The sequence below is a fragment of the Camellia sinensis genome, chromosome 1, assembly GCF_055761805.1.
Source record: "Camellia sinensis isolate YWXY chromosome 1, ASM5576180v1, whole genome shotgun sequence".
In the NCBI taxonomy this organism is placed as follows: domain Eukaryota; kingdom Viridiplantae; phylum Streptophyta; class Magnoliopsida; order Ericales; family Theaceae; genus Camellia; species Camellia sinensis.
This window is the reverse complement of record NC_138961.1, coordinates 131534039-131556991: the sequence shown is the minus strand read 5'-3', so window position 1 is coordinate 131556991 and position 22953 is coordinate 131534039. Positions and strand designations below refer to the sequence as shown.

The 22953-nt window shown below is 38.6% G+C and overlaps 1 protein-coding gene across 2 annotated transcripts in view; it reads left to right on the top strand.

Annotated features, from left to right (window-relative positions):
• GMI1 (gamma-irradiation and mitomycin c induced 1) overlaps positions 1-22953 on the top strand; it is a 111863-nt gene that overhangs the window by 55256 nt on the left and 33654 nt on the right. For both annotated transcript variants that reach the window (XM_028248942.2, XM_082884383.1), the window contains exons 16-25: positions 709-799; positions 952-986; positions 19979-20054; positions 20169-20351; positions 20979-21137; positions 21449-21470; positions 21569-21683; positions 21770-21886; positions 22108-22431; positions 22551-22660. In XM_028248942.2, the coding sequence (XP_028104743.2) occupies positions 709-799; positions 952-986; positions 19979-20054; positions 20169-20351; positions 20979-21137; positions 21449-21470; positions 21569-21683; positions 21770-21886; positions 22108-22431; positions 22551-22660 (1232 nt within the window). The remainder of the gene's footprint in view (positions 1-708; positions 800-951; positions 987-19978; positions 20055-20168; positions 20352-20978; positions 21138-21448; positions 21471-21568; positions 21684-21769; positions 21887-22107; positions 22432-22550; positions 22661-22953) is intronic.

Genomic DNA, 22953 nt, shown 5'->3' with positions numbered 1-22953 from the left:
AAGACTCCTATTTGAAGTATTGGTGCTTCATAGTAAATGAACAAAGGACCACTTATTTAGTCACCAATTGTTCCAAATGCTCAAGGTGTTATGAAATGGCCCAACAATGTATATCAAGGTATTCAATACCCTCCCTCTTGTGTAATCTTGTCTTGCACGTGGAGATGCAAACAAACATATATAGAGAGAGTAGCAACACAAATGCAAATAGAAAGACTTGAACCCAAGAACTCTCCAAACTTGTACTTTTATAATATACTAGATCACCACTACTCCCCAAAGCTTAAGTTATTTGAAAATGGTCCCAACAATAAATATCAAGCTAACCAATATCATTGTACACCTTCAAGTTCAAAAGTCACATTAATAAGTAATTTTCTTCCATTAACCTAAACTACTAAGATTTTATGACAAAATTGTCTAGAACGTTGATGCGATTTTATTGTGGATTTAGGATGTAACAACTCTTGGTTATCTAGCGATATTCTTAATGGAAAAAATTTGCCTTGAATTTACTTCAAAAAAGTCTAAAGACATTGCAGACGTGAAGTATGATATTTGTATACAATATTTTAATGTCTTATTTTTCATTTTGTATTAATAGGTATGTCATGTATTTGTGTTTAGTGTGCCTTGAATGTCTCCTTTTTTGTTTGGTAGATTGATGCACAATTTTCACAAGTATTTTTTTTTTTTTTTTAATTGCAGACATGGATACCTTTGATGGAGCCTAGGCCAAAAAAGGGAGAGAAGGCCCAAATTTTGAAGAGATGCTGCACGAGAGTTAAATGCTTTATAGGTAAAAGTAATTTCATTAGTCAAACACATCACCCCGTGTTTATTATTCACGAGTCGTGAGTACAAGTGTTTGTTTGTTTGTTTGTTTGTTTGTTTGTTTTTTTTTTTTTCTGTTTTGCCAGTATGATTCAACAAGGGCTTTTGTGGTTGCAGATACTGATGCTGGTTTTAATCCTACACCGTCAAAGGTATAGATTTTTTGGACATCTAGACATGCATGCATGTATGAAGTGGCCAATTTGAATTCTTCATAAACTTGCATACATGAACACACATAAACGTGTGTACTCATGTACCTACAGTGGTGAATGTACATGCTTTCACGAATATGTATAAATAATTATTTTAACTAGGTCCATCACAAGTAGGTACCTTTATTATCAACTTAAGTAAATATTGGTTGTTATTATTTTTCTGCAATTAACTATGGGTAAACCTAGTTGCCTATTTTGAATGTGAGAAGGAACATTTTTGTGATTTGTTTTATCATCTATTGCAATGGTTTTATAAGTTTCTTTCCTCTCCTATCATGAAAATAAATATATGGTTTTTCTTGATTTCTATTATGGTATTTATGTGGCTGCCACTTGAATTGCTCTAGCTTGTTATTGTCTCATATAAAACTAAAACACCGGTGTTGTTATATGGTATTCAATTTCAGCCTTGGTGTAGTTTGTTTTATTTGGTTCTATTGGATAAGTCGATTGTTTGAAGTTGAATCCTAGAAGGTACCTCCTTCATTTAGTTGCTTATGTCTTAGATATTTTGGTGCGTCCTTTTTTGTCTTTTCCTTCTTCTTCTTCTTCTTCTTCCATTTTTTTTTTTTTGTTCTCTAAAAAATTCTTTTGTTTGAGATGGAATAGTTCTTTCTTAATGCTATTCTCCTCTATTTGGTTTGTTTCTTTCTTCTAGTGTTGTGGGTATTTGGCAACATGTTCACACGTGCTACACACATACACTGCCACAAGCACCATGTGTCATCTTGGGATGGCAAACACATGAACCACAGGTGGATGTTCTAGATGACGACAGTGGTTGTTGAGGTCGGTGTTGGCTACCTCGGTTGCTTGGTTTCAAGGTTACTTGATCGAGTAAAACTAGTCCCCTCACATCAAAGCTTGTAATAGTTGACTCAGTTGCCTAGCTTGCTGGCATCCCCATTGAGTTCCGTCTCCACCTCGACGATAAAACAGTCCCAAAATCACCTAGATTGAGAGCAAGCAAGGTCAGCCCTAAGTTTTAAGGGGGCCTTAGGCGAACTTTTAAGAAGGGGACCGTTTACGTATTTACTCCAAAAAAATAGAAAAAGAAAAAAAAGACAAAAAAAAAAGGTGATTAAAATGGTAAATACAAAAAATTACTAAATTTATTTGCTAGTTTCCACACAATTTACTTGCATATATAATAACTAAACCATACTTACATAGATTAAAATAAGGAGAAATCATTACAAGAATTCAAATGATATAAAACTGGTTATGTTGTTAGTTGTTTTATAGTTTAGTAAATCCAGTTTCCAAAGAGGGGGAAAAAAAAAAAACCTAACAAAATATGAAGTCACCTAAACATTACTCTTCTCACATTTTTAGATGCAAAATCATTAATGAAGCTTGCACCATCAAATTTATCTACCATATCCTTTTTAATGGATAATAAAGCTAACCCATTCAATCTTTTTTGTGACATGGTTGACTGAAAGTAAGATTTGATTAACATTAACTTTGAAAAGCTTCTTTCTCCCGAGGCAACTGTAACTGGTATTGTAAAAAAAATTCTATAAACAGTACATGTATTTGGGGAACAACCGTTCATTACTTTTAAATAATTTACTACTTTAATTGGCCTCTTGGTTTATTTAAGTAAAAATTCTTTCAAGACTTTCAACTCTGAAAATAGTTCTCTCCCATCAACATCAAGTTGTTTGTTATGTTTCAAACAATCTCCAAGATTTTACAATAAGTCTTCAAACATTCATCGTTGGTAGAACTTAACTTTTTGAAATCAAGCAAAAACCTAATATATTGGAAATTGTTCAAACGTACAATTGAGTGAAGAAAGAGCTTGATCTATTATACATGATTTAATTAACTCTAAAATATTCTTCAGCTGACTTTGTCACCTCTTCACTAACATTCTCATCAAATTGCTTCTTTCTGTGAGGCATTTTTCTTGAAATACTGGATCAATTTTCATTACAGTTGCGACTTCTTTAGCTTCAATCATGGCATCCAAAAATCTAGTTTCTCTATACTTTTCGAGAAAGGTAATGAGTCGTTTTAACTAATTTATAGCAACATCGATATGCATGTTTTCACTTTGAAAGGTTTTGCTAACTGAGTTGACTGCAAACAATAAATTGTTCCAAATAATCATGCCAAGTAAAAATTCAAATTCTCAAGTTCATATGTTGCCAACGACTCATCTTTACTCTTTGTTTTGGGTTTTCCACTAATATTTGGCGAATGAACTAAAGAATCTTTTATTTGTGGAGCTTGGTATATTGCTTTAACACTTTCGATTTGACTTTCCGACTGTGTTTGCGACCACGGCATAAGTGTGACACCTTTTGCATGATCTTTGAGAACTTTCCACCACTTTGTAGAAGATGAAAACAATAAATATATATGTTGTACCACTCCAAAAAAAGAGATAGTTTTGGAACCAGAGTTAGTCATATTACAAAGTGCAAGGTTAAGACTATGACAACCACGTGGTATGCAGAATGCTCTAGGATTTATTGCCATTATCATTTCTTTGCCCTCTTATATCACCAATATCAAGTTGGAGTGTGTACAATACCTCTTGGTAGAATTGCTTCAAAAGTTTCCATTTCTTTCTTTTTAAATTTTCTCATTGTCTCCATTAAACGCCAAATTATTTTTAGCAAGAGTTATCACAACAACTATCCTTAGTAAAACTTGTTTCCAATGTTCTCTTTCTTTATTGATTTGTTCTTGAACACATTTATCAATTGTTTCATTCTTTTGCAATCTAATACCCAATTCAATCCATTTGCTCATACAAGTAATGTGCTCTCTGCTAGTTTCATGACTTCTAAGCCTTTACCCTAGATTCTTCCAATCTTTAAATCCATTAGTAGCCACTTGAGTGTTGTTCCCGTCTGTCTTGCTTAAACAATTTACAACAAAAGCAAAATAGTTTGTCTAAAGCATCTGAATATACTGTCCGTTTTCTACTATGCTTCTCTCAATTTTATGAAATCTCAATTGTAATATGTAGAGGAGACATGTCTATCCTTGTCATCTTTAGGAAAATTGACAACATTACTTCTTATAGGACCTCTTTCAACTAATAAATCTCCGAAATTTTGATCAATCTTGTCTTAATTACTTGGGTCATAAATGTTTAAAGGACCAAAGTCAACATTGAAATCTTCACCTTCATTGGGTTTTCATTCACCAAATCTTCATTCTCACTCTCATTCATACATTCATTTGGTGGTTCAATTACCAATTCTTCATTATTGTTCTCATTTATACATTTATTAGGTTATTCAATCACCAAATCTTTGTCAACCGAACATGAATTCTCTATTTGTTTCTTGCTACCAAGAAATTTATCAAGCGCTTCCGATTAAGATTGAATAAAATTTTCTACTGTTTGCTTCTTTTTTCTTTTTGTAGATTTGGAAATATACTTCCTATTAGTCATGGCTATGTAATAAAAACTCCACACGAATTCACAATGACCGATATATACAAATAATATGTTTTAAAAAATCAGAGCACAACAAAGAGTACATATTTCCATTGAAGCACCGAACTCATGAAAATAGCAACAAACATAGAATTAGAATTGATTTATTGCATACCCATATAAGCATAGATAACAACAAATTGAATTCATGGACAAAAGAACACAACATAATTTAGGGCAACGACTATAATTAAGGTTAACTGAGGGCAACGACCACAATAGTGAAGAGCCATAATTAACGGTGTTAAGTAGTAAGTAACTTAAACAATTATAGCCCTAATTGATAATTAGGACTAAACAGTTATATCCTTAAAAATATAGGGCTCACAAATTATGGAAAATAAATTAGGAAACAAAAATTAGGGTTATAGGAAAACTTTAGGGCACATAAATTAGGGCAGCAACTATTGTCTTCCATTAAAATTTGATAGAGAGAGAGAGAGAGAGAGAGAGAGAGAGAGAGGATTCACTGATTGTTGTCACCAGACCAGTACACCGATGATTCTTGTTGCTGGACCAATAGGTTGGCAGTTGGACCCAAACAGATGTTTGTTTTCTTTGCCTTGCCATCGTTGCCAGTTGTTTCCTTGGCCGATTGTTCACTTTGAGAATCGGAGAAGAGACAAAGATTTTGTTTGTTCTCTAGAGTGAAGGGAAGAAATCGATGAATTGAATTGAATTGATATAACTCTTTTTTTTTTTTTTGAATTTTGCTCAATATAAATATATTGTTAACATATTAAGTTATCATTTTATTGTCTGAGTTATTAGTTTGTAATTATTTTATGCCTCAGGGCTCCCTTGTAATTTTTACAAAACTTTAATCTTCATTTATATAAATAGGGCATGATCCTAATCAAACCCTAAGCTAGTTACTGTCTAAAAACATCATGGTATCAGAGCTAAACCCTAATACCTAACCCTTGCTACCCATATTGTTCCTATTACAAACCGGTGCCACCAGCCACCACCGGAGCCACCAGTCATCACCGGAGTCAGTTCCTCTCTCTCTCTCGCCTCACGCTGACTCCACCCTGAGGGGCTTCGGCTTACGTCGACAAAGACCCACGTAATTTCGGGTGGGTTAATGCCTGTCTAGGGTTTCGGCTCACCCTTGGTGGTCGAAATTCGCACCAACGATCACTCTAGGGTTCGAAACTTACCTGGGTTGGTCATCTGCTGGTGTCGACTACTCCTATGGCGTCGTCGCTTGTCGCAGCTTCAGTCGATCTCCTTCGCCGGTTCAGTCGATCTCCTTGGTCACCTCGTCAAGTCAATCTCCTCTGCTCAATCAGTTCGTCACTTGTTTGATCTTCAGTTCGTCTCTTCAGTTGATCTTCGTCGATCCTCAGTCTCTGGGGTCATTGTGCCTGCTCTTTTACCACCACCTTCCGGGTTTGTGATTACCACTAGTTTTATTGCGGGTTTGGTAGTATAGTATCTATGGTAGATTCCACCAGTGTGTCCCCTACTTCTCAAACACTTAGGAGTGAGAGTCCCATTATACCTACTACCATGCCTGATAACCCCAACCCTAGTCTGAAAATCACCTCTCTATTTAATGGTCAGAACTATCTAGCATGGTCTCAGAGTTTGACTATATTTTTGAAAAGCAGAGGGAAGATGGGGTATGTTGATGGCAGGATACAAATACCTTCCACCACTGACTCAGGTTATGACCAATGGGAGATTATCAACTCTTTGATTATGGGTTGGCTTATTCATTTGATGGTTCCAGAAATTGGTAAGGGCTACTTGTCTATGGAGACTGCCCAAGATGTTTGGGATGCTGTGGCTGCCATGCCACCTATTCCCGCAAAAGGAATTTCTCACAGGCATTTGAGTTGCGCCGCTTTATTGAGAGCTCTCTTAAGGGGAGCAAACTGTTCTTCAGTATTTCACCTTCCTCACCAACGGCCGGAAACGTTTTGATCACCTGCAAGACTATAAGCCTGTTTGGCCCTGCTGATTCTATCGGGTACAAGAAGTTCATCGCACAGGAACGGGTCTTTAAATTTCTGGCAGGCCTAAATGTGGAGTATGATCCAGTTAGGGGTCGAGTTCTGGATATGGACACTCTTCCTTCACTTCAAGAGGCATTTGTCTATGTACAGAATGAGGAGAGTCGCCGGTCTGCTATGATGTCCCTTGTCTCTACTGACCGCTTAGCATTACTGTCTACTCCTCGAGATGGCCTCAGCCTGACTCCCAACTCTCCGTCTGCTGCTAAGGAGTCTGTATTCTGTGATTATTGTAAGAAGCCACGGCATACTCAAGAGACGTGTTGGAAGCTTCATGGGACTCCATTCGGGGGTCGAGGTGATCAGTCTGGTTCTAGAGGAGGTCGGTCAGGCTAGTCTAGAGGACATGGCTCCTATTCCCGGGCTCATCAGTCTAGTGCCGTTGATGCACTTGATTCTAATTCTGCTTCCGTTGGCCAAGCTTCTGATGCTGAGCTTGTGGATGCTCTGCGCCAATTGCTAGACCGCCGGTCTTCTACTACTCTCAGTACCGCTTCCTCATCGTTTGCCTGCCCAGGTAACTTAGCCTCTTTTCCTTGTGTTTTCCTGTGTCATAAGTCTTTGCCTTGGATTATTGATTCCGGTGCCTCAGATCATATGTCTGGCTCCTCTAATCTTTTCTCTACTTATAAGCCCTCTTTAGGTCAGGACAAAGTTAGGATTGCAAATGGCATTGTTTCTTCCATTTCTGGGAAAGGTTTAGTCCAAGTCACTCCTACCATATCTCTATCTTCTGTTCTCCATGTTCCTAATTTTTCTGTTAATCTGTTATCCTTAAGTCGTCTTGCCCAGGATTTGAATTGTAGTGTGACGTTTTTTCCTGATCATTGTCTTTTTCAGGACCTTGTCACGAGGAGGATGATTGGCAGTGGTAGTGCAGAAAATGGTCTCTACTTCCTAGATCAACCGGACAAGCTTGCTTATTCTTCCACTACGCATTCTACTAGCCCCACTGATTTATGGCTGTGGTATCGGCGTCTTGGGCATCCTTCTTTTTATTTACTTAAGCATTTATTTCCATCTGGTTTCGCAAATTATCATATGTCTGAATTTCTTTGTGAGTCTTGTCAACTTAAAAAACAACACAGAGCTTCTTTTGCTCCCAGTTTTAATAAAAGTTTAGTTCCTTTTTCATTAATACATTCTGATGTTTGGGGTTCCTCTCGTGTTATGTTTGTGAAACGTCATTGATGGTTTGCTACATTTATTGATGATTTTTCTTGTACTACTTGGGTGTATCTCATGAAAGATAAGAGTGAGGTTTTCTCTGTGTTTCGCGATTTTCATAAGATGATTTGTACTCAGTTTGGGGCCACTGTCAAACTATTTCGTTCTGATAATGATGGGGAATACATAGATTCTGGGTTAAGACAATATTTTTCTACTCATGGCATTATGCATCAGACCTCTTGCACCAATATCCTTTAACAAAATGGGGTGGCGGAACGCAAGAATCGACATCTTCTTGACATGGCTCGGTGCATGTGTTTTCTATTAGAGTGCCTCGGCCCTATTGGGGTGACGCTATTCTCACCGTTGCACATCTTATTAATCGTCTTCCTACCCAGGTCTTACAAAAACAAGCTCCTCTTCACGTCCTCCTAGGTTCCCTGTCCCTATTTTCTATTCCTCCCAAAATATTTGGTTGTCTGTTTTGTTCATAATCACTCTCCTACTCGTGGTAAGTTGGACCCTCGCTTTCTTCACGTCCTCCTTGGTTGTGTCTGTTTTGTGTCCATGGATGTTACTTTCTTTGAGTCCCAGTCCTATTTCTTGTCCTCTCAGGTGTCACTGTCCTCATTTCCGGGGGAGCCTTGGTGTGAAGTGAGTCCTGTGCTTCCTATGGTGGACCCAGTTGTTCTTGCACCACCCTCTTCTACTGAGACTATAGAATCCAATGTCACTAAGGATAAGAAAGGGCATGTTTATGTTCGGGACATAGACAGACAGAAAGTTAACTGGATACAAGGGACCACTTCTGCTCCTCCACCACTGCCATCTCCTGCTTCTGATGAGAGTCTAGGTAACTTTGAATCTCTTGAGTCCATTGATCTTGATGTTCCTATTGCCAAGAGAAAGGGTGTGAGATCTTGTACTCAACATCCTATCTCACATTTTGTGTCCTACTCTCATTTGTCATCCTCATATAGAGCGTTTGTGTCAAATATTTCCTCTGTTAGCATTCCTAACTATTTTCAAGATGCTCTTGCTACCTCTGATTGGAAACTAGTCATGATTGAGGAAATAAAAGTATTTAAGAAGAATGGCACATGGGAGTTGACTCTGTTACCTACGGGCAAACGACCTGTGGGATATAAATGGGTGTATACTGTGAAATACAACGCAGATGATTCCATTGAGCATTACAAGGCAAGACTTGTGGCAAAAGGGTTGACTCAAACATATGGCATTGATTATCAGGAGACCTTCGCACCCGTGACTAAAATGAATTCAGTCAGAGTACTTCTCTCTTTAGCAGCTAATCTAGATTGGCCACTTTATCAGTTTGATGTCAAGAATGTCTTTCTCTATGGTGACCTCGAACAAGAGGTATATATGGACATGCCTCCTAGTTTTGAGGATCATCAGACAGAAGGCAAAGTATGCAAGCTTCGAAAGTCATTATATGGTCTCACTTAGAAAATATGAGGAAGAAGAACTCCGAAAATATGAGGAAGAAGGAATATATTTCTGTTATATTCAAAACTTCTTATCTTACAAGACCAAATGACACTCCTTATATAGGAGATATTACAAACATCATTATAACCCATTATATGCCACTTACATATTATATATTACCACTATCTACCACTATCATATTATATACATGCCACTATCTACCACCAACACCACTATCATATTCTATACATGCCACTATCCTTCACCAACACCACTATCATATTATATACATGCCACTATCTACTACCAACACCACTATCATATTCTATACATGCCACTATCCTTCACCAATACCACTATCATATTATATACATTAACACAAATTTCCAGCACTCCCCCTCAAGCTGGTTTGAAGATATCTTTCATAGCCAGCTTGCTAGTCAACTTATCAAATTGCTTCTTGTGTAGTCCCTTCGTTAGCACATCAGCTAATTGTTCACCTGTTGGAAGGTAGGTCATACAGATTATGCCAGCATTGATTTTCTCCTTGATGAAATGTTTATCCACTTCTATATGTTTTGTGCGATCATGTAGAACTGGATTATGAGCTATAGATATAGCTGCTTTGTTGTCACAATAGACCTTCATAGGTGTCGGGTGAGAAAGCTTTAATTCTTCAAGAATTCTTTTAATCCACATTACTTCACAGATTCCATGGGCAACAGCTCTGAACTCTGCTTCTGCACTACTTCTAGCTACCTGCAAGAAATAATGTATAGAGAAAGAGAGAGAATAAATTGTATGTATTATTATTGATTGATATATTGATTTGTTACAATGATTCCTATATATAGAAGAGTAGGTGGTAGTAGGTGGTAGGTGGAGTAGGTGAAGTGGAGGTGGTAGTGGTGTAGTGGGTTAGGTTTAGTGGAGTAGGTGAGGTGGTAGTGGTGTAGTGGGTTAGGTTTAGTGGAGTAGGTGAAGTGGAGGTGATAGTGGTGTAGGTTTAGTGGAGTAGGTTTAAGTGGGTGAAGTAGGTGGAGAGTAGGTGGATTTTAACAGCCCCCCGCAAACTCAAGGGGGATAGGAACTAACCAACTTGAGTTTGGAGAGAGTAACAAAACAAGAAAATACATAAAAATAAAAGAGGATAAGAGACACTGTATGGTCGTGTCAGACCATTGGTGAAGACACTGGATGGTGGTGTCATAACGTTGTAGAGGACACTGTATGGGGGTGTCATAACCATGTAGAGGACACTGTATGGTGGTGTCATAACGGTGTAGAGGACACTGGATGGCGGTGTCAGACCGATGTAGAAGACAGTTTATGGGGTCATGTCGGACCGTTGTAGCAGACAATGTTGTGACAGTTGTGGTGACAGTTTACGGAGTCTTGCTGGACCCTTATAGAAACTAACCGGAATCAATGTCGGGACAGTTTACAGAGTCTTGTCGGACCCATAAAGGAGCTAACCGGAATCAATGTCGGGACAGTTTACAGAGTCTTGTCGGACCCATAAAAGAGCTAACCGAAATTAATGTCGGGACAGTTTACAGAGTCTTGTCGGACCCATAAAGGAGCTAACCGGAATCAAATGTCGGGACAGTGTATGGGGTCATGTCGGACCGATGTAAAAGTTGCACCCTCAAAAGGTGTGCCCAATTTTTCAAAAGGCGTGCCATCAAAAGGCGTGCCCAATTCATCAAAAGACGTGCCGGACATGATGGCGAGGCACGTGGGCGCCTTGGCTTGCGTGCCCGTTTGTCGGCTGGTGGCAAGAGGCGCGCGATGCGCGTGGCTGCCTTGGCTATTTAACCAAGGTTGATGCTGAGGCTGAGGCAGAGAAAAGCTGCGAAAAACCTCTGAAAAAAACTTCGTTGTGCTGAGAGAGAGAGTCTGAAAAACTCTTCGTTGTGCTGAGAGAGATTTCTGAGAGAGATACTCTGTAACACTCTGTTTTCTGAGAGAGATTTCTGAGAGAGATACTCTGTAACACTCTGTTGTCTGAGAGAGATTTCTGAGAGAGATACTCTGTAACACTCTGTTTTCTGAGAGAGATTTCTGAGAGGGACACGCTGTAACACTCTGTTGTCCAGAAAATGGCTTCGTCTTCCCGTGGTCTGCTCACTCTCTTTCCAGACCTTAACGAGTCAACAAGAGAGATATTTGGTGCGGGGGCCAGTGAACCTCAACCAAGCGCCCCAGGGTTTGCTCCGTTGAACTTTCTTATGCGGTCTGTGGAGCAAAAAATGGCAGTGCAAACTGACATTGAAGCCAATCAGTATACTCTGAAGTCATGTGTGGAAACCATGACTGCGGTCACAAACTTGTCGCACCGGCTGCAGAGCAGGACAAATGAGGTGCAGCAGTTAAACGCCCAACTGGCTCTGCTCCAACGCATGTATAAGGATGCGCGAGCAGAGATAAGTGTGCTAAAGGCGGAAAACAAGGAGCTGAAGCGGAAGGCCAGTTTTATGTTCCGATTTGGAGGGCCGCCATATGCTGCAGTGGAGGAGCAGGGAGTAGTGATCATGCCCAGTGGAGTGGGAAACACGGAGGCAACACCGGCAAGGGCCGCCCAAGACGGTGGCAAGAAGAAAAGACCGGCGGAATAGGCGAGAAGAAAAATCCCACTGTTCCGATTTGTGTTGGTTGTGTTTTGTTTTGTTTTGTGTTTTTTTTATTTTTATTTTTTTTTTATTTTATTTTTTTTTTATGGTGTAAAATGCTGATCGGGGTTGATCCCCGGCATGAAGAAATGACAAGTTTGTAAAATGTTGTTTTTTTTTTTGTTTTTTTTTTTTTTTTTTTTTTGTTTTGGGAGTGTTTTGTTGAAAAAATAAAAATAAAATGAAAGAAAACAAGGGAGAAAGAAAATAGATAAAAAATATTTATAGATGGATTATATGAAAAACATCAGTGCGATTGTTTCAAAATAAAGTGGGGTATTTAAAAAAGAGGAAAAGTGACTTGGAAAAAATAAATAAAAATAAGTGATTTTTGAAATCAAATGGAGGAGAGAGAGGGACAAACCCATGTGATAAAGTGGAGAGAGAGTCGGTGAGTGGGGTGCAAAAGGTGAAGGAGAAATGATGGATTGAAAATGGTTTGGGTCAAAAGTGGACACTGTTAGTGGGGAACATGAGTGCATTGATTATTTGATATAATAATAATAATAATAAAAATAAAAAGTTAGAACAGTTGGAGAGAATGAGTGGAGTATGGTAAGGGTTTCATCCAAAGCCAAAATTCCTGCAGCGAATCACTTCGCAAATCCTAGCATGAGCTTTTTCTCTTTCCAGGCTTATTCATGAATTTCCTGGTGATTTCAAGAGCCTCTGGTGGCATTGTGGCAGAGAACACCCCAACCTGGATTTTGGGTGGCAGCAACTGAGAACACCCCAACCTGGATTTTGGGTGGCAGCAACTGGAAAATATCATAGATCTGATTTTTAAAAACCTCGTGACAGCATTTCATCAGCTTCATCCAAGACAAACATTTTGATGTAAACAGGGCGAAGTGATTGTCTCCGCAACATGTCAAACACACGACCAGGAGTACCAACAACAACATGAACCCCACTGGAGAGAATGCGCTGATCTTCGCGCACACTAGTCCCTCCAACACAAGCATGAACCTTCACACTTTGCTGGGCAAGTTCAAGAGTGGGTGGAAGAACCAAAGCTTGGCACTCAACCAAGCTATAATCTAGCTGCTGCAGAATTCCAGAGCAGAATGTTGCAGTGTTTCTAGTTCCAGACTGTCTCGTCATATGAGGTGAAGAATTCTTCTCCATCAGCCTCACACATGACTACAGTTGCACAAATCTTTGTTGATTTTATCAGCGGAATAGGTTGAGGTCCGGCGGGCGGCTAAGGTGAGGTTGCCGCCCGCCGGGGAAGCGAAAATACTAGGTTTTAAACCAGCTCTGATACCATGCAAGAAATAATGTATAGAGAAAGAGAGAGAATAAATTGTATGTATTATTATTGATTGATATATTGATTTGTTACAATGATTCCTATATATAGAAGAGTAGGTGGTAGTAGGTGGTAGGTGGAGTAGGTGAAGTGGAGGTGGTAGTGGTGTAGTGGGTTAGGTTTAGTGGAGTAGGTGAGGTGGTAGTGGTGTAGTGGGTTAGGTTTAGTGGAGTAGGTGAAGTGGAGGTGATAGTGGTGTAGGTTTAGTGGAGTAGGTTTAAGTGGGTGAAGTAGGTGGAGAGTAGGTGGATTTTAACACTACCACATTCTGTTTTTTACTCCGCCATGTAACTAGGTTCCCACCTACAAAGGAGCAGTATCCGGATGTTGATCTCCTGTCTGTAACACTTCCTGCCCAGTCTGCATCTGTGTATACTTCAACTTGAAGATGCCCATGTTTCTTGAATAGTAAGCCTCTCCCTGGAGTTCCTTTCAAATATCTTAAGATCTTATAAACGGCCTCAAAGTGCTCTGCCCCTGGTGAGTGCATGAACTGACTTACCATGCTGACTGCAAAGGCAATATCAGGCCGCGTATGAGACAAGTAAATCAATTTCCCTACAAGTCGCTGATATTGTTCCCTCTCTTTGACTTCTTCAGCCTTAGCAGCTTGTAACTTCAAGTTAGGCTCGATCGGAGTCTCCACCATCTTACAACCAAGCATACCTGTTTCTCCAAGGAGATCAAGAACATATTTTCTCTGATTAACGAATATACCTTCCTTGGATCTTGCAAATTCCATTCCGAGAAAATACTTGAGGGCTCCCAGATCCTTAATGTGAAATTCTTTTGCGAGTTTCTCTTTGAGGGCTGCTAACTCTGCTTCATCATTACCAGTTAAAATGATGTCATCAACATAAACAATCAAAATTGCAATTTTACTGTTTTTTGAATGTTTATAAAATATTGTGTGATCTGCTTGACTCTGCGAGAAGCCACAATTGATAACTGCCTTCCCAAAGCGTTCAAACCACGCTCTTGGTGATTGTTTGAGTCCGTATAATGACTTTTTCAATCTGCATACTCTGTTGCTTCCAAGTCTCTGCTCAAATCCCGGCGGTAGGCTCATGAACACCTCCTCTTCAAGATCACCATTGAGAAATGCATTTTTAATGTCAAGTTGATGTAGAGGCCAATCTGAATTTACTGCAAGAGATAACAGTACTCTGATGGAATTTATTTTAGCAACAGGAGCAAACGTCTCCTGATAGTCGATCCCATAAGTTTGAGTGAAGCCTTTAGCCACCAGTCTCGCCTTGTATCTCTCAATGCTTCCATTTGCGTTACATTTTATCGTAAACACCCATTTACACCCAACTGTTTTCTTGTCTTTGGGTAAATCAACTATCTCTCAAGTACCACTTCTCCTTAAAGCATTCATCTCCTCCATGACTGCTAATTTTCAATTCGGATCATCCAATGCTTCCTGTATATTCCTTGGAACAAACAAGTGTGAAATCCTAGATGTGAAAGCTCTATGGTTTTTAGACAGTCTTTGATAGGAGAGGTAATTTGCAATAGGATGTTTAATGCAATTTCGGACACCTTTCCTAATTGCTATAGGAACATCAAGGTCGGAAATAGAAGGAATAAGATTACCTAAAATTTCGATGCCAGAACTCGGGTGGACATTCGGGTCATTAGGATGGACATTCGAGTCATTATTCCTCAGATGAAATCGCTTCCTAGTATAAACCTGAAGCTCAGGATTTAGATCATTTTGTAGTACTTCTCCCCCTAAACAAGAATCTTCTTGACTAGGCACCATAGAACTTGGTCCTCCTAAGTGATCATTATCAGACAGATGTGGTTTTTGTGTAGGATAAATGACATTGGGGAAGCGGGATAGAAATATCCCAAAAACGGTCTTCTACTCCACTTGTCTCCCCCTGAAGAGAAGTGTTGGGGAAATAGGATTTTGTTTCCACAAATGACACATCCATACTCACATGAAATTTCTTGGTTTGAGGATCGAAACACTTATACCCCTTTTTGTTTGAGGAATAACCCAAAAAAATACATTTTATAGCACGGGAGTCAAGTTTTGAACGAAATTGACTGGGAACATGAAAATAGGCAGTACATCCAAAAACTTTGGCGGGTAAATCAGAAAACAACCTCGTGTCAGGAAAAAAAGTTTTGAGACAATCAAAAGGTGTTTTGTATGTTAACACCTTTGTAGGCATCCTGTTTATCAAATAAGAGGCTGTTAAAATTGCTTCACCCCATAAATATTTAGGAACATGCATGTAAAACATTATAGCACGTGCTACTTCAAGTAGATGTTTATTTTTTCGTTCTGCAATGCCATTTTGTTGAGAGGTATCCCGACATGTAGATTGATGAAATATTCCCTTTTTTTCCAAAAACTCACCAAACTGCTCATTGAAATATTCTGTTCCATTATCAGAATGTAAAATACCAATTTTGGTTTGAAATTTGTTTTCAATCATATTGTAAAAATTTGTGAATAAATTTTTCACGTCAGATTTTTTATTCATCAAATAAATCCAATATAAGCGGGTATGGTCATCAATAAATGTAACAAACCATTTTTTACCAGAAAGAGTAGTGATTTTAGAAGGGTCCCAAACATCACTATGAATCAAATAAAAAGGTTTGGAAGCCTGGTAAGGTTTTGGCAAATAAGTAGAGCGATGAAATTTTGCAAAAATGCAACTTTCACAATGAAAAGAAGAACAATCAATCCCTTTAAATAATTCTGGAAATAAATGTTTCAAATAAAGAAAACTAGGATGTCCTAGCCTATAGTGCCATAGCATTATTTTTTCTTGAACAGAGATTGAACTAGTACTATTAAAGCTCTGAGCTTTTTTATTACTAACAGGTACTTCATCAAAGTAGTAAAGACCTTCAAGCATCCTAGCACGCCCAATCATCATCCCCGAGTTTTGGTCCTGAAATTCACAATGGGATTCAAAAAATGTAACACGACAATTAGAATCCTTAGATAGTTTACTGACAGACAAAAGGTTACAGGCTAAGTTGGGGACGTGAAGAACAACATTGAGATTAATTTTCTCAGTTAGTTTAATAAATCATTTTCCTGCAATAGGTGAAAAACTACCATCGGCTATTCTGATTTTGTCATGACCAGAACAAGGGAAATAGGTACTAAATAAATGGGAAAAACTAGTCATGTGATCGGAGGCACTGGAATCTATGATCCACGGAGAGAAGTTTAGGCAAGAGAAGGCTTTAGGATTTCTACCTGTTTGTGCCAACAAAACACTAGGAGTACCGGATGAGGAGTTGGATTTTATCAGCTTTAAGAGTTGATCAATCTGCTCTTTGTTGAAGGGACCTGAATCGGCTTCATTAGCGGTAGGAAAGCCACGATTTTTCTCTCCTTGTTTGCTGCTTTTCCAGTTGACAGGTTTGCCATGGATCTTCCAACACGTTTCGCGTGTATGGCGAGGCTTGTTGCAAAAATCACACCAGACCCGTGGCTTATCATCAAACCTGCGCTGGTAATTTGCAGCCTTGTTGGCCGCAGCATCGCTAATTAAAGCAGAAATTTCAATTGATTCACCAGTACCTTTTTTCTTAAGCATGACGCTCCTTCGGCTCTCTTCCCTTCTGACTTCGGCAAATACTTCGCCAATGGATGGGAGAGGAGGTCTGCCAATAATTCTTCCTCGCACTTCATCGAACTCAATGTTGAGGCCGGCAAGAAACTTGTAAATACGGCTGTCTTCCACAGTTTTCTTGTGGTGGTTGCAGTCGTCAACCGATTTCCATTCGTATGTGTTGAAGATGCCAAGATCCTGCCACAACCTTTTCAACGAATTGAAATATTTGGTGACGGAATCATCTCCTTGACGAATCTCTCCCAACTTCAAAGTTAATTCGAAAACTTGAGATTGATTTCCTAGGTCAGAATACATCTGACTAACATTATCCCACAATTCTTGTGCAGTAGTATAGCACATGTAATTAGAGCTTATATCCTCCTCCATGGAATTGACCAACCATGTCATAACCATGGAGTTTTCAGCGTCCCAACTGTCGAACAGCGGATCATTAACAGCAGGAGCCTTCTTGTCACCAGTGATGTAACCGATCTTTCCTTGCCCACGGATATACATCCGGACAGATTGTGACCAGCGGACAAAATTATCACCATTTAGGCGGATGGTGGTGATTTGGACAGAGTGAGAGTTGGACGTTTTCACCGGAATGGCAGCGGCAGGGGTTGAAGTGGTTTCGGACGTGACTTCCGACATGGCTATGACGGTTTTAGGGCTGCTGTGTTTTTTGTTGCTCTGATACCAACTTAGAAAATATGAGGAAGAAGAACTCCGAAAATATGAGGAAGAAGGAATATATTTCTGTTATATTCAAAACTTCTTATCTTACAAGACCAAATGACACTCCTTATATAGGAGATATTACAAACATCATTATAACCCATTATATGCCACTTACATATTATATATTACCACTATCTACCACCATCATATTATATACATGCCACTATCTACCACCAACACCACTATCATATTCTATACATGCCACTATCCTTCACCAATACCACTATCATATTATATACATTAACACAAATTTCCAGCAGTCTCAAACAGTCTCCAAGGGCTTGGTTTGAGAGATTCACTCAAGCTATGCTTAAATATGGCTTCAAACAGAGTCAGGCAGATCACACCTTATTTGTGAAACATTCCTTACGTGGTACAACACTTATTGTTTATGTAGATGACATAGTTCTTACGGGCAATGATAATGGGAAAATACCTCTGTTGAAGAAATATATTTAGCTAGTAAGTTTGAAATCAAAGACTTGGGAAGCTTGAAGTATTTTCTGGGAATTGAAGTTGCTCGCTCCAAGGATGGGATATTTATCTCACAGAGAAAATATGTGCTTCACCTGTTAAAGGAAACTGGGATGCTTGGCTGCAAGGCATGCGACATTCCACTGGAACCCAATTAGAAATTGGGAAATGATGGAGGAGAAGCTGTTGATAGGGGGAGCTATCAGCGATTAGTGGGTAAGCTCATTTACCTATCTCACGCCTGTCCTGATATTGTTGTTGCTGTCAGTGTGGTTAGTCAATTTGTGCATGCTCCTCATCAGATTCACTTCGAGGCTGACATGAGAATGTTGAGCTACTTGAAGTTTGCTCCTGGTAAGGGTCTTTGTTTTTCAAAGTATGATGATCTTCGTGTGGAAGCCTACATAGATGCTGACTGGGCTAGATCAATAACTGATAGGAGATCGACTTTAGGATATTACACCTTCATTGGAGGCAACCTAGTTACTTGGAGGAGTAAGAAACATAATGTGGTTGTCAAGTGAAGCGTAGAAGCTGAGTTTAGAGCTATGGCACAAGGGGTGTGTGAGCTTTTATGGATCAAGTTATTGTTGAGTGATCTAGGTATTGATCAGACGGACTTTATGCGGTTATACTGTGATAATAAGGCCGTTTTCAACATCGCTCACAATCCGGTTCAACATGACAGGACAAAACATGTTGAGATTGATCGCCACTTCATTAAGGAGAAACTTACTAGTGGTATCATTTATACTCCTTTTGTCCAGTCTGGTAAACAACTTGCTGACATTCTCACCAAGGGGGTTGGGAATAAGCCATTTCATGACATATTAGGCAAGTTGGGCATGAGAGATATTTTCGCACCAGCTTGAGAGGGAGTGTTAGCATATTAAGTTATCATCTTATTATCTGAGTTATTAGTTTGTAATTATTCTATGCCTCAGGGCTCCCTTGTAATTTTTTACAAAACTTTAATCTTCATTTATATAAATAGGGGATGATCCTAATCAAACCCTAAGCTGGTTACTCTCTAAAAACATCATATATATGTCTGGAAAAATAAAATTGGGCCCTTCAGGTTGGGCATTTTGTATCTAACACTATAATAGACCAAGGCATTTGGGGCCCCCCTATTTTGAATCAAAATTTGGGGCCCAAGGTACAAGCCTTTGTTGTTTGTGCCCAGAGGCCTAGTCGTGCTCATGAAAACCCAAGCACTTTGAATTAGAGGCTACGACCCATGGTTCTTTCAGACGCTCGCCAAACCTCCCCATTAGGGGCGAGGTGTGCTTGGACCTGTCTTAGAGAGGGGCTTTGTCCGATACCTGACTCATTGGACAATGTATGATACCTACCTGTGCATTGCTTGACATGTGCATAAAGGGATGTATCATACGTACCCTTTGACTCCTTTGACTCCATATGATACACCCCTCAAGGTCTGAAGTAGGAGTTGCAAAGTAGGATATTCCCTCCATTTTGTCTAGCCAAGAGGATCATGCTACATGTGCTCAGTTGAGCTGGCTCTCCTTTGGCTTGCCACCCTATATAAAGAAGTTCGTTATGTAGGCTTGAAGGATCATTGTAACGATCTTCAACTGGACTCCCCTTCTTCTTCAGTGTGTCACTGCCACCCTCTATCTTTTCTTGGACAGTCTTTGGTAATCTCCTCTACCTCCAGTTTTCTCTGGCCATATAAGTGCTTGCCATCTTCGTAGAGGGCACACTTCACCTAGGCTAACCGGTCACCATTCGCACAAGTATTTATGATTTTTCTGTAAATTTTATTCCTATTATGTGCTTTGGCTTTAACATGTGCAATGTTCTTTTTGAGTTTTCATTTTTCTATTAGAAATCAAATATCTTTTTACTCATTCCTAGATAAATTTATTTAGTCGTTTCACACTTGATCTTTTTACTCAATTTTAAATTGTTATTTATTGAAGAGCTGTATCACATGGATGTGGTTTTGTTGATTCATTCTGCTGCTTCAATTTAATGATGTTGACTGGATCTATTATCTTTTAGACTAATTTAGCGCATCATCATCCTTATACTACTGCCTTGAAGAACTTTGGTGACAAGCCCCTAGAGAAAGACAAAGGTGATGTTTTTTTAAACCATTTTGAATTATGAAATTGTTTTCCATTTGGATTATGTTGATTTTGAGAATTGTGTTGGTATATTGAAACAAACAGTTCATATATTTTACCTGTAGAAGTCAAAATCAAAATTTATAAAGATGGGAAGCAAGTGACACTTTTACAACTAGAGCAGCAGTATCAGGAATGGATTTTTCAGATGCATAATCGTTATGATGAAGAAATTGATCATGGTGAGGATCAACCTCTTCTTGTAGTCAGCCCCTCAAACAAAAAGAAACTTGGCATTTCTGCTGATGGTAAGTTCGCAATGCGCACAAATGTTTTTTATTTATCATGAAGTTAAATTCAGTGTTACCAGAAAATGCTATTACATTAGCGATTGACGGTTTGAAACACATTTTCTAATACCGTAGCGATTTACGGTTTGAAACACATTTTCCGAAATATGTCACACTTTCATTACAAAACGGTGAATTTAGCATTCCAAAGCAATCCCAAATTTTCTCTTTATTTTCTTAAAGTATTTTTTTAGGATGAAAAAAAAAAAGTGTATAAATGAATCAAAATGTATGGAGAACGGAGTTTTGGTGGAACAAATAATAAAAAATGGGCCATAATACTTCCTAGTAATGTGTTCAAGGAAAATTGTTCTAATGATTAGAGACACCTTTCTAATACTGTAATTTATATAAGCCTACCCCTATCATACCGCATTAGAGCTTGTGGCGTACCACATTTCAGTTCCCATTCCTCATACCGAAATGATCCATGTTCCAGATAATGTAGGTTAGATTGCATTTTCTTGTTATAGATAAAGTCCAATCATCTACACATCTTTTTTGTTTTTTGTGGATTCATAACTCTTCCTAGTTTTTCTCTAGTTAACATTTTATTTGTTACATTGTTGCTTTCCAATTTTTAAGTTGTGAGGGTTCACAAAGAGCTCCGAAGGAAAGGAGCACCCTGGAAATCAGGGCAGAAAATCAAAGTTCTGAAAGGAGCATGTGCAGGATGCCACAAGAACAATGTTTATGCTACATTAGAGTACATTTTGCTTGAAGGTTTTGAAGGGGATGCAGGTGGTAAGTGATCTATTAAAGTTATTTAAATGTATTGAATTTTGTTTTTGTTTCAAATTTGATTTGTATTCAATTCCGTTTGAGCATAACTTGGTTTTATCTGATTGTGCAATTATGTAATTGAATGTCATCGAAGATCATTGTTTTAAATTGGAGTATGACATACAAGAGACATTCCATGAATGCTATGAACTTCTTTTTCTGGTTTTATACCATGGACCTTTGTGTAGCTACTGATCTGCATTCTGGTACAATTCATGGGTTATTCTTTTCAAAAGATAAATCTAACCTGTTGTTTCTTTCCTTCTTCATAGGGGAAGCTCGGCTTATTTGCAGGTATTTTCTTCTAATTTTGTTATTTAAATTACTCTTCCAAATGCTTGTACATAATTTCTTCGAAAGTAGTTTAACTATTGTGCTATTGTTTCTGGAAGACCACTAAGTCTCGCGAGTGAGAATGGCTGCAGCCTTGCAGTGGATGATGGGAATGCTGCTATTGATATGCGCAGCTCTTTGTCCTTACCTATTAGTGTGATTGATTCTGGAAAGGTCAGGCATTGAATCTCATGTTGCCTTAAATTTTAGATTTCCAATGTAATTGAGTAATTTACCAAATCTTGAGCTATGCATGGTAGTGTCTGGCTATTGAAAATGCTGAGTGGGAGTACCAAGTTGAGAAACTACATCAGAAAATGCCAACTACAATAGAAATATTGAGTGCAAGAGATTGTCAAGAGTTGGAGATTGAAGGGGTTAGTTAATCCAAGCCTTTGTTGTTTTCTAAACTGAAACACAGTTTCTCTCAGTTAGCTTGTCTTCTTTTTAATTTTTCTGAGAAGATGATTGCTGAAAGGATTTTCAGAATTTCAGTTATTATGATGCTTCCATGCTCTGAACAATTGCTTGACAACTAAGACCAAGGCCAAACATATTTTACTATTAAATATTTGCAAAACATGATTTTCTGTTTCAGGCTTTACCCACCGATTCTGCTGTTTATGCTGGTCATGCTCCTCCCAAGAAAATTGTTGCCGTTGTTCGTCCTGCATCTTTTAATTCTGCAAGTGCTTCTAAGAACTTGGATCAAAAGCACATTGTGAAGGAACATTTAGAGATGAGCATAAAAATCAAATTTAGAGATGATGACAAGAGTGTCCTAGATGTTCAGCATGTTTATTCTGGATTGACAACTCCTTCATCCCATAAAGGGCTTCATGGTTTATATATATTTCCCCTTGGATGCAAGTTTCCTAGTGTATTTCAAAAAGCTGGTGTCTATACATTTTCATTGTCTATTGTAAGCTATTTTTTGAATCACTTCAGAAACATTAGGTTTCAGAATTTGTCATATGAAAATTGTTGTTATAACTTTATATCTGATTATGCATGTTTCTGTGATGGAATTTTCTTTGTTAGGTAGGGTTGAATTTGAAGAGTTGTGAAAGAACAGTAAAGGTTAAGGCATTGTCTGAGGTTGGGAGTTGGAGACAATTAAGTGATGGACAGAGTCTACCCTATAATGTGAGGTAAAGCATCTCATACTCATTAGGCTCATGATGTATTGAACTTTTTGCTTGTACATGTGTCAAAGTGTTCTCTGCCTCAGCTAGCTTTCTATGTTTTACTGTGTAATCAAGAGCATGCATTGCTGATTGTTGTCAAAAGTTGATTTATCTATTGATGGTAATGAAAAAAAAGTGTCTTTTGTATCTTCAAATTTAGTTAAGTTTTGTTGATGAAATATACTGTTTTGCTGGAGCACTTTGGTCCCCAAGTTCTGCTTGAAGCTTTTACATGATCTTCTGAGGGATCTGGACCA